At 34.3% G+C, this 12225-nt stretch overlaps 1 protein-coding gene across 1 annotated transcript; it reads left to right on the top strand.

The window, feature by feature from the left end:
• Positions 1–6062: 6062 nt before the first annotated feature.
• LOC131860393 (uncharacterized) lies at positions 6063–10893 on the top strand. Its single transcript, XM_059214798.1, has 4 exons — positions 6063–7897; positions 8177–8525; positions 10646–10795; positions 10879–10893. The coding sequence occupies exons 1-4, from the start codon at positions 6063–6065 to the stop codon at positions 10891–10893; spliced, it is 2349 nt and encodes a 782-aa protein (XP_059070781.1).
• Positions 10894–12225: the final 1332 nt, after the last annotated feature.

The raw sequence follows: 12225 nt of genomic DNA on the forward strand, positions 1-12225 counted from the left end.
AAATGGGGCCTAGGTAAGCATGAATTTGCATAATGGTGCTATTTTGTGACACTACAATATACAATCAATTGCCTCCCATAAGAGGTAAAAATAAAGACTATGTATCCTCCACACAATGTTTAATCTCTTGTAGTAATGGTAAATGTTTGAATACAAAACATAATCCAATGCCTATAAATAACATCCCTCCACTTGAGAAGAAACAAAATCAAGTATAGATGCACAAGAATGCTTCCCATTCCAAATAAGAATTGGTAGGAAGAAGAATCCAAATGTATGATTATTATGTATCTAACATCTACTCTTATGTTACCATGTCCATGGTAGATGATGCCACAATCAAACTAGGTACATGTTTAATTGATAAAGAGGTGAGAAACCAAGATTAAGAAGTAAATAATAATGAGCAAGATCTAAAGATAATATTACAACAAATTTGATAGGGTAAAGAGGATTAATAACCCCTCAAATTTATCCTTCAAATATAAAATGTGAGAATCCAAAAAGAAGTCAAATTATACCTATCAAGAAATTATCCCACAAGGTTGAATCCGAAAGGCTATGATTTACCTATTGCAAAGAATCAAAAGGACCATCTCTAGATTTGGATGTAGCATTAGGTGATGGATGAGAAGGGATATCAATTAGGAGTTAGAGGATATGATGTGATACATGAGGACAAAATTCATTCTCATGTTTATAGCTCCCATAGTATGTATATATCATTTTGCAATTTTTAGATATGGTACACTCCTTAAATAATAAAACTAAATATCAAGAATGTTCACATATTTAGCAATAGAAATGAAGTGATTTAATTGAAATAATTTTTTTCCAAGTGTTAAGATATCAAAGTAATAATCTATAATGAACATATCTAACAAATTGAATAAAATGTATCTGGGGTTTAATTTGGAAAAAGAACATTGATGACTTGAAAGATTTCCTCAACGCCTTTTCAATTTGTAAGAACCATGAAAATCAAAGATCAGTGGCAAAAACTTATAATCTTGGAGGCCAAAATTGAAGAATTGAACTCTATCTATAATTTTGGGCACCTATTGTAAATTATGGAAAAATGACCTACACCATTGTGAAATATGATAGGGCTCTAGAATGTCTATTTTTATCAGCCTTTTTATCAATTATAGTTCAAACTTTGGTCAAACTTTATAGTTAATTTCCATGGATATCAATCATAATATAGTTTACATTTGCATTAAGATTTTATCTAAGCACCTTTCATATGTATTGATGATGACTTCGGTATAATGTGTATGTGTGTGTGTGTGTGTGTGTGTGTGTGATGTGATGGAAATGTTTAGTTGCTATGATTCTTTATGTTGTGTGTTCTAACTTATTTTGCAACATACTTTTCGAACCAAAGTTGATTGTTCCTATAGCCTCTCACTGTCACAATTCTTGCACCCATTACAGAATGAATGTTGATTTGGTTAGTAGTAGTTCAAATAGATTAAACTATCTAAGGGAAGAACTTACATGCAGATTCCCTCCATTATGAGTTCAACCACTTGAGCATGTACTATTAGTAAGTTTGTTGAATCTAATGTAAAGCATAATAATGTATTCAAGAATCTATTGAGAGTTGTAGTCTTAATAGGACTCCTATTTAGTTTATGCTCTTTTATTGATGTTAATAAATATCTCCCTAGATACCAGGATAAGTTGTAATTAGTTAGAAAATTAGTCATAGTAAATATTATATAAATAAGATAATGCTCTAACCTGAAAAGGTTAATGAGTTGTTGTTATTATGCTAATAGTTATGTTTGCTTTCAATATGAAAATTATGATCAATAAGATATGATGCATTTATGTGTTGTTGAAATATAATATTGTGAATATGTAATTAGTAAGTTTGTTGAATCTAATGTAAAGCATAATTATGTATTCAAGAATCTATTGAGAGTTGTAGTCTTAATAGGACTCCTATTTAGTTTATGCTCTTTTATTGATGTTAATAAATATCTCCCTAGATACCAGGATAAGTTGTAATTAGTTAGAAAATTAGTCATAGTAAATATTGTATAAATAAGATAATGCTCTAACCTGAAAAGGTTAATGAGTTGTTGTTATTATGCTAATAGTTATGTTTGCTTTCAATATGAAAATTATGATCAATAAGATATGATGCATTTATGTGTTGTTGAAATATAATATTGTGAATATGTAATTAGTAAGTTTGTTGAATCTAATGTAAAGCATAATTATGTATTCAATAATCTATTGAGAGTTGTAGTCTTGAAAGGACTCCTATTTAGTTTATGCTCTTTTATTGATGTTAATAAATATCTCCCTAGATACCAGGATAAGTTGTAATTAGTTGGAAAATTAGTCATAGTAAATATTGTATAAATAAGATAATGCTCTAACCTGAAAAGGTTAATGAGTTGTTGTTATTATGCTAATAGTTATGTTTGCTTTCAATATGAAAATTATGATCAATAAGATATGATGCATTTATGTGTTGTTGAGATATAATATTGTGAATATGTAATTAGGTACTTACCCAAGGGTGCCCACTTGAGGTACAATACCATTGTTGTTAGTATAGTTTAGATTTGATTTTGTTTCTATCATTAGGGAAAGTTTCTGAATTATGCTAGAACAACTATTAACTATTTATCTTCTTGCAATAGCCATAGTTGTGACTAGAATCATAGATCATAGTTGAAGTAGTGGTGGATTTGATTCTTGTTTATTGTTTACATTCAATTGTTGTAGTATAATGTTTAGCTTTCATTGTACATGCTCTTTATTGGATATTTCTGTTTCTATTATAGTAAAATTTAGAAGTTATGTTCCATCACTTTCCTTTACTACTGGTTTGCAGTTAATGTAGAACAACAACCATAGATAGGATTATAGCGCACATACAGTGTTGCACCATTTCAAGTTATACAACCCCTAGTTGATAAGTAATTGTAGTCTTTTAGGACATGAAGGGTTACTCAGTATGGATGAACATCCCTAAGTTGTAAATTAATATTCCAATATCAGTTGGAATTAAAAGGATCTATATTTTTGATATCGTTGTTAGGGATGGTGTCACATTTTGATATTATCTAGGTTGTTTAGTAAATTTTCATGTTTTGGTAGATATAAAAGTTATTTTTAAATAGTAGGATCTTTATTTTCTAAACAAACTTCCATAATTTTTACTAACCACATGTGGGTACACTAGGATAAGGGGTACACTTCTTGCATGCATAGAAGGAGGTACTCTTGTGGAAGCTTCCTTTGTCTTATTAATACTCAAACCTTTCAAGAAGCTCTGGCAAAAATTCAATACCATTCACTGCCATCTTCTCCAACATCTATAGAAGGCTCTAATTCATCTAATCATTCCACACCACATAATTCTTCACCCAATCATATATTGGGAGATGCAAACCGTAATGCTGACCAAGATGAAGAAACTTTAACTTTTCATTTTCCCATTACCTGACAAGAGAGAAATATTTCTCTTAAGAACATACCACCTTTAGCTCTTCCTAACTTCCATGGGCTTATTATCGAAGATCTAGACACCTTCCTTTTTTATTTTAATGTCCTATGTCATAGTTATAACTACACCACAAACACCCATAGGTTAAAATTGTTCCCTACCACTCTTTAAAAAGTCTCCTTGAGATGGTTCATGAGCTTGGGGAGAGATGCAATGGATGTGTTGTCCTCATTTTTTAATTTTCAAAAATGTGGCAACACCTACAAATTTTTGCTCAAAATGTGTCATTTTTGTCTCTAGGGCATGTTTTACGAGGTACAAAACTCACATTTGTTAGTATCAAATTATTAGGGGGTGTGTTCACCATTGTTGTCTAAGTTTTTGTGAGTTTTGGTCTTCATTTTCTTAGCTTTCTATGCAATTTTGGGTTTCAGAGTAGTAGCTGCAAGTTGGAGATTTTACTCTAAGGAATGCTTTTCGAGGAAAAAATCTTTCTTTTTTTGAATTGGACTGATCTTCGGTTCATCCTTGATCCATGTTTCAAATTTCATCGCATTCTGAGTTCGTTTGTTTGGTCTTTCCTCCAAAATCGGGTTTTGATCTTTGAACTGTGAGTGGGAAATTTTCCTTCTTTTGCAAGTAAAAGAAAGTTTTGCTTTTAATATAATAGGAATTTTTTCAAATAATTACAAGTGAAAGTTTATAAATATGTGTAACTTGTAACTTTCTTTTCTTTTCCATTTTCCTTTTTGCCTTTTAAGTTGTTTTGTAGGAACTTTTTGGTCATATTGCAAGTGAATTTAAAAATACAAGTTTATGAGAACTTGTAAGTTCTCCTAAAATTTCCTACTTTCCTTTTATTCTTCTTTATTTTAAAACTTGTAATCAGATTTTTAAAACCCGAATATAACTCTTTAGTGTTTATTATATGTTTTGTGTGCTTGTGTTGCCAAAACCCGATTTTAGAGGTTTGCAAGGGAAGTATGTTTTAATTAAAACATGAAGTCGGGTTTTTGAAACCCGACTATGTATTTCCTTGTGCTAAGTTCATGTTCCTTAGTTGAAGTCAGATTCTAGAAACCCGACTACGTGTTTCTCCAAGGGCACCGACTTGTTCTTTTGTGGCATTCAACCAAGAATCTGATTCATAAGGCGATGGTGTCATGAACGCATACCAACATGGGGGGTTTTACTTCTTTGTTTGTTGTTTTAGCTCCACATTTTTGGTTCTTTGCCCTTGTATTCCACCATGGTTTCCATCATTTGTTGCATTCAATATTGAATGTTGTCATGTCCCCTTTTTAAAACAATTCAAATTAACAACTTTTCCTATGGCAGTGAGGTGTTTTAAATAAATTTTTGGGAAAAGTGTCTAATTTTTGGCAACCAATGGGATGAGAGGAATTAAATATCATTGAAAATATAATTATTCTACCCTCTTGGTCGTGAGTTATGGTTATGCACTCTTTTTAGAGGGTTTGGAAACATTTTGGGCTCATTCTTGGACTTGATTTTTGCTCATTGCTTTGTTCTTCTTCAGAGGCTGCTAAACCTGTGGAGAAGGAGACCTAAAGATGAGAGTTTGTAGGTTTCCAGGAAGGCTAAGGATGGGATTTTGAGGCTCTTCCATGTGCAAGCTCATGCAGAGTTTACCTTTGTGCCAAACAGTGCAGATTTGTGTGTGTTTTAGGTGTGTCCGCAAGTGTGTTTCAACAAGGGTTTGTGTTTTCAGTTAAGTTTTATGTATTAGTTTGGTTTGCTATTGTATTGCAGCCATTTTTCTATTAAAATAGAGTGGAATAAGTGTGTTGGGTCGTGATTCTTTTTCTGTGTGAGTTTGATAGTGATTTTGGTGTTTCCGGGCTATTTTTGTGTTGTTTTGGAGCCCGTTGAGCTTTGTATTGAACTCCATTTTTGGAGATATTTTGTAAAAATCTTTTGCAGATCTGGAAGTGTCATGTTATAGGCCCTTATGCTACCAAAATTTTTTTGGAAAATTTTATTCTCAGATTTATGAAGAATATCTAAAGTTGTGTTACTTTTGGCATTGTTTCGGGTATACCCGATTTGGCGGTTTTCAAAGAAATCTTCATTTGGTAGAAATTTTTCTGTATTGCATTAAAAATAAAAAGGAATATCAAATCTGATGTAAAAATTAGTAAGAGGACATTACAGTGGTATCAGAGAAAATATCTTGCCAGCCTGAGGGTTTATACCTTTTTGCATGCAACCAAGCGAACAAGAAAAAAGGTATTTGCAGCGACAGAAGAACAAGGAGATTTTGTACAGCTCTTTGGTTGAGGATAAAAATCTAAAATCTAAAGAAAAGGTAATAATGGCTGACCCAGAGGAGATGTATAAATTTTTTTTCTTAGAACTCTAGAATAACCAAAAGAAAACTATAGATAGTTTGGCTAAGACTAGAGAAGCCCTGCGGTTATTGGCAGAAAAAATTCAAGGAGTAGGGTCTACTAATGAGAGAGGAAGCACTTCAGAGGGGCCAAAAGGTTTGAAACCTACACCTTCTAAATCAGAAAAAAGTATATTCTTACCTGTAGATGAGACACCAGCATCAAATGCAACTATTAATCCTATGGAAGATGTTACCGGAAATCTGGTTGCATTGAGGGCCACTTATAATGGCTTGGATAATGACTTTAAGGGTTCAGTTCCTTTCAGAGAATATGTGGACATGATGAATACTTTGTTGCCCAAGAAAGAGTATAGGAGAGAGCAGGACATAAGTGGAAGAGAACTCAAAAATAAAATAAGCAAATTCACAGCCCCTACCTTTGATGGAACAAGCAAAAGTTCTGCTAGAGCATGGTTACAAAAGTTACAAACTTTCTTCATTCTTAATCCTATGAAGGAGCATGATGCTGTTCAGTTTGCAACACTACACTTGGAAGATGCAACTTATGATTGGTGGTATCATGGAATGACTACTCAAGGCCATGGTCATGTAACTACTTTTGATGAGTTTAGTCAAAGAGTGATAGATAGGTTTGATCTCAAGGACGAGGAAGAGTATTTTAAAGAATTGTCAAAGTTGAGACAAACCAAATCAGTTAATGAGTATGTAGAAGAATTTCAAAAGCTAGTTGTTATGGTACCTGATATATCTAAAAAGAGAATCATTTATCTTTTCCTTGATGGTCTTGAAGATCCAATTAAGGGCTTGGTTAAGGCTTTCTCACCCTCAACTTTACAGGAAGCCATCAAAAGAAGTTTGCAGCTTGAAACTTCAATGCCTAAGAAACCAGTGACAAATCAAAAGCCTCCAAATCTTTGGCAACATAAGGGAAATTTTCAGAAAAAGACTTTTCCACCACCACCATCAAAGAATGTGACAAATACAACAAACAAGAAGGTAGATGAAGAGACTAAGAGTGAACTTCGACGGAAAAAGCTTTGTTTCACTTGTAGGGAGCCATGGGTTCCAGGACATAGGTGTTTGGGAAAAGGTCAAGTGCACTATATTGAGGTTGCTTCAGAATCTGATTCAGATGAGAATGAGGAATTTCATGACACTAAGGAAGTAGAAGAAGAAGAGAAAGAAAAAGAAGTCAGCAAGGGTGGCACTTTGGCAGCATTATCAGGAGTCCCGAGATATCATCCTTTCCGCATCCGAGGGGTATTAGCAGGGCAGAGGATGATAGTCCTACTAGATAGTGGGGCAACTCACAATTTTATAGATGAGGATTTTGTCATAAAAAGAGGACTTAAAGCAGAAGATTTTGAAGGGTTCAATGTCACTGTAGCCGATGGATTCACTATGCCTTGCACATTTGTGGTAAAGCAACTCAAGATGACTTCGGGAGACTATGAGCTTTGTGATGACTTCTATGTTGTTGGAATTGGAGAAATAGATATTGTATTGGGTGTTCAATGGTTACACTCTATTGGGGGCTATTACATGAACCATCAAACAATGGAGTTCAAGTTCCAGTCCAATGGGAAAGAAGTCCTATTAAGGGGCTTATCAAATGGAGCACCCAGGGTGGTCACTACAAAGAGGATAGAGAGGACCTTTCGAAGAGGACAAGTAGCATGGGCAGCAGGAATCATAATCCACCCCACGAACTCTTCCAAGGGACAAGGTAATTTCCATTTTGAAATTCAGAAAATTCTTGATAAGCATAGTCTAGTTTTCAATGATTTGCCCCTAGGATTACCACCAGATAGGGGATTTGAGCATGTTATAGAATTAGAACAAGGTACAAAACCTGTTATAACTACTCCATACTGCCATCCAAGGGGTTATAAAGAGGAAATAGAAAAGAATATTAAGGAACTCTTGGACATGGGATTCATAAGGCCTAGCTCTATCCCATTTGCATCTTCTATGGTACTTGTGAAGAAAAAGGATGGTACAATGAGAATGTGTATAGATTACAAGGCCCTAAACAAGAAGACCATAAAAAAAAGGTATCCCATACCTTGTATAGATGAGCTCATTGATGAGTTACATGGTGCATTATACTTTTCAAAAATTGACTTGAGATCAGGTTACCATCAGATTTGCATGAGGAAGGAAGATGTGGAAAAGACTGCTTTTAGATGTCACTATGGGCACTTTGAATTTCTTGTTATGCCCTTTGGTCTTACTAATGCACCAACAACATTCCAATCTTGTATGAATAAGGTATTCAACAAGCATCTTCAAAAATTTGTTTTGGTGTTCTTTGATGATATTTTGATTTATAGTAAAACATGGAAAGAGCATCTAGAGCATATAGATACTATTTTGGGCATCTTGGAGCAGCAATCCTTCTATGCTAAATTATCCAAATGTGAGTTTGGTTTGACTGAGATTCTATACTTGGGACATGTTATAAGCTGCAAGGGAGTACAGGTTGATCAACAAAAGATTCAAGCAATTTTGGATTGGCCACCACCCACCAGTCTTACACAGTTGAGGGGGTTATTTGGGTTGTGTAGCTACTATAGAAGGTTTGTCAAAGGATTGCTTGCTGCCCCTTTGACTGATTTGACTAAGAAAGGAGCCTTTGTATGGACAGAAATGGTACAGAAAATATTTGATAAACTTAAGGAGGTGATGAGTTCATGCCCCGTACTTGCGATTCCAGATTTCTCCTTACCTTTTGTTATTGAATGTGATGCTTCTAGAGAAGGTATAGGAGCTGTCCTAACTCAAAAGGGACATCCAATAGCATTTGAGAGCAGACAATTGAATCAACTAGAAAGAGGGTATTCCATTTATGACAAGGAAATGCTAGCTATCATGCATGCACTTAACAAATTCAGACAATATTTGGTATGTGGGAGATTTATTGTGAAGACAGATCATAATAGCCTCAAGTTCTTTTTAAACCAAAGGGATTTGAATGACCGTCAACAAAAATGGGTGAGTAAATTGCAAGCCTATGATTTTGAGATTGAGTATGTAAAAGGAAAGAAAAATGTAGTTGCTGATACCCTTTCAAGGAAGCCCACTCTATGTTCTTTAACATCTATTTCTATTGATTGGAAGGTTTCCATAATTTCAGAGTATGCTAAAGATTCCTTTGCCACTAATATATTGCATGAGTTAGTGGATGATAATAGATACAAAGATATTGATGAGCTGATCTATTACAAGAATAGGATATTTTTGGTGCTAGGATCAAAGATTAAGGAAAAGATATTGAGGGCCTTTCATGACACACCTTTGGATGGTCATCAAGGCTATTTCAAAACATATAGGCAGATCTGAGAGCATTTTGTGTGGAAGGGTATGAAGGAGGATGTTCTTAAACACATTAAGGAATGCATGGTATGCCAACAAAACAAGAGTGAGCAGATTTTTCCAGCTAGGTTATTGTAACCACTTCCCATTCCTGAACAAAAATGGGAAAGTATTTCCATGGACTTCATTACTGGTTTGCCTAAGGCTCAAGGTAAGGATTGCATATACGTGGTAGTAGATAGGCTAACCAAGTATGCACATTTCTTTCCTATTGCATCTGATTTCAAGGCATCATAAGTGGCAAAATTGTTCTTCAAAGAAATTTTTAGATTACATGGCTTGCCTAAGAACATTGTTAGTGATAGAGATAGTAGATTTCTCAGCTCTTTTTGGAAGGAACTCTTTCATTTGACAAGGAAAAAACTCACTCCTAGTACCAACTATCATCCTCAAATAGATGGACAAACAAAAATAGTTAATAAATGGATAGAGGGATACTTGAGGAACTATGTTTCAAATCAACATCATGCTTGGGTAGAATGGTTGCATCTAGGGGAGTATTGTTGCAATACCTCTCATCATATGTCTATTGGTATGCCTCCTTTCTGTGCTCACCATGGTTATGATGCCCTTTCCTTTATTGATCTATTACTTTCAAATAGTAGAGTACCCACAACACATGATTTTATTGAGCAAAGCCAAAACATACTCAGATCTCTCAAGGATAATCTACAACATGCACAAAATCAACAAAAATTGTATGCAGATAGAAAGAGAACAGAAAGAGTTTTGAGATAGGAGAATTGGTATTTGTTAGGTTGCAACCATATAAGAAAAGTACCTTGGAGAGGAGTGGGGTAGAGAAGCTCAAGCCAAGGTTTTATGGGCCCTATAAGATCATCAGAAAGATAGGAGAAGTAGCTTATGAATTGGAGCTTCCATCTAATAGAAAAATACATAATGTTTTTCATGTTTCTTGCTTAAGAAGGTTATTGGATAGTAGGTCATGGTATCTATAGAGTTACCACCTCTTGATGATGAAGGGAAATTAGTTTTAATACCAGAGGAGGTGTTGGATACAAGGGAAAGAAGATTGAGAAATAGAAACATCACAGAGCATCTAGTCAAATGGAAGGGATTACCATTAGAGGATGCAACTTGGGAAGGAGTAGAGATTATTGAACATCCCAACCTTCATTGCTTCAGGACAAATAATATTTGGGAGGGAGGACTTGTCATGTCCCCTTTTTAAAACAATTCAAATTAACAACTTTTCCTATGGCGGTGATGTGTTTTAAATAAATTTTTGGGAAAAGTGTCTAATTTTTGGCAACCAATGGGATGAGAGGAATTAAATATCATTGAAAATATAATTATTCTACCCTCTTGGTCATGAGTTATGGTTATGCACTCTTTTTAGAGGGTTTGGAAACATTTTGGGCTCATTCTTGGACTTGATTTTTGCTCATTGCTTTGTTTTTCTTCAGAGGCTGCTAAACCTGTGGAGAAGGAGACCCAAAGATGGGAGTTTGCAGGTTTCTAGGAAGGCTAAGGATGGGAGTTTGAGGCTCTTCCATGTGCAAGCTCATGTAGAGTTTGCCTTTGTGCCAAACAGTGCAGATTTGTGTGTGTTTTGGGTGTGTTCGCAAGTGTGTTTCAACAAGGGTTTGTGTTTTCAATTAAGTTTTATGTATCAGTTTGGTTTGCTGTTGTATTGCAGCCATTTTTCTATTAAAATATAGTGGAATAAGTGTGTTGGGTCATGATTCTTTTTCTGTGTGAGTTTGATAGTGATTTTGGTGTTTCCGGGCTATTTTTGTGTTGTTTTGGAGCCCATTGAGCTTTGTATTGAACTCCATTTTTGGAGATATTTTGTAAAAATCTTTTGCAGATTTGGAAGTGTCATTTTATAGGCTGTTATGCTACTGAAATTTTTCTAGAAATGTTTATTCTTAGATTTATGAAGAATATCTAAAGTTGTGTTACTTTTGGCATTGTTTCGGGTATACCCGATTTGGTGGTTTTCAAAGAAATCTTCATTTGGTAGAAATTTTTCTGTATTGCATTAAAAATAAAAAGGAATATCAAATCTGATGTAAAAACCAGTAAGAAGACATTACAAATGTTTAGTTTTCAACACCTTTTGGGAGTCTTCTATCTTGCTGATTTTTGTAATTTCGGGTTGAATGCCAAGCCATTTTTCTACAACAAGGAATGTGGCACGGTGACTTCATTATCTATTTATAGAGCATTTAGGGTCATCTCTTGTTCATTTACTTTTGTCTAGGGCATTTTATCAAACAAGGTACATATTTTCAGATTTTATTTGTTTCCTTTAGTTGTTTTTATTTGCTTTTAGTTTCTTTGTGTTTTTGTTTGATCAAGTTTGTAAATAATCATGCTCTTGCTTTGATTTTGGATTTCTAAAAGATCTTCCCAAGTTGTTTGGTTCTTTGAATTTACTTGTGAATTTACTTGTTTTTCCCTCTTTCCAAGTTGTCAAGTTGAAAATATCCCTTTCCATATCTGTACATGGTCATCCAAGTTTGCCATCATTCGTCAAAATCATTATTTCCATAATTTCCCTCATGTCAAAATTCCTATTCATACCATTGTATTCGTTCGTCACATCTTCATTTATTTTTCCCATTCTTAGTCTACTTGTAATCAAAATTTTAAAACCTGATCACAATTGCGTCTTCACAAATTTTGTTCCCTTCATTGCACTTGCAGTCAACCTTCCAGAACCCAAAATAGGTCCAAAATGCACTAAAAAAACACTTGAAAATGAGTCTTAAAGGTATAATTACAAGTGAAAACTTGTAGGTACCCATTACACATATGAAGTTGCATGTTTGTTCTCCACAATTGCAAGTTAATGCTCTTATTTTTCCACACATGTAATGCAGTCCTCAAAACCCGAAATTCACTTGTGAGCCAATTTTTGCATCAATTTATCCCTTCCCTTGTCAATCTTGTTTACACACATGATCTTTCAAACCAACAAATAAAGGCATGTGCATTGTTTTATAACAATATCATCTTGAATAAGGTGTTATGGGTTCTT

The sequence above is a fragment of the Cryptomeria japonica genome, chromosome 11, assembly GCF_030272615.1.
Source record: "Cryptomeria japonica chromosome 11, Sugi_1.0, whole genome shotgun sequence".
NCBI lineage: Eukaryota > Viridiplantae > Streptophyta > Pinopsida > Cupressales > Cupressaceae > Cryptomeria > Cryptomeria japonica.

Excerpts from the sequence above, each read along its gene's own strand:
- LOC131860393 (XM_059214798.1), top strand. The coding sequence starts at position 6,063 with ATGGAAGATGTTACCGGAAATCTGGTTGCATTGAGGGCCACTTATAAT. Across the intron at positions 7,898-8,176 it reads AAGAAGACCATAAAAAAAAG|TAAAACATGGAAAGAGCATC; the intron begins GTATCCCATACC and ends TTTGATTTATAG. Across the intron at positions 8,526-10,645 it reads TATTTGATAAACTTAAGGAG|AGGCTGCTAAACCTGTGGAG; the intron begins GTGATGAGTTCA and ends GTTTTTCTTCAG.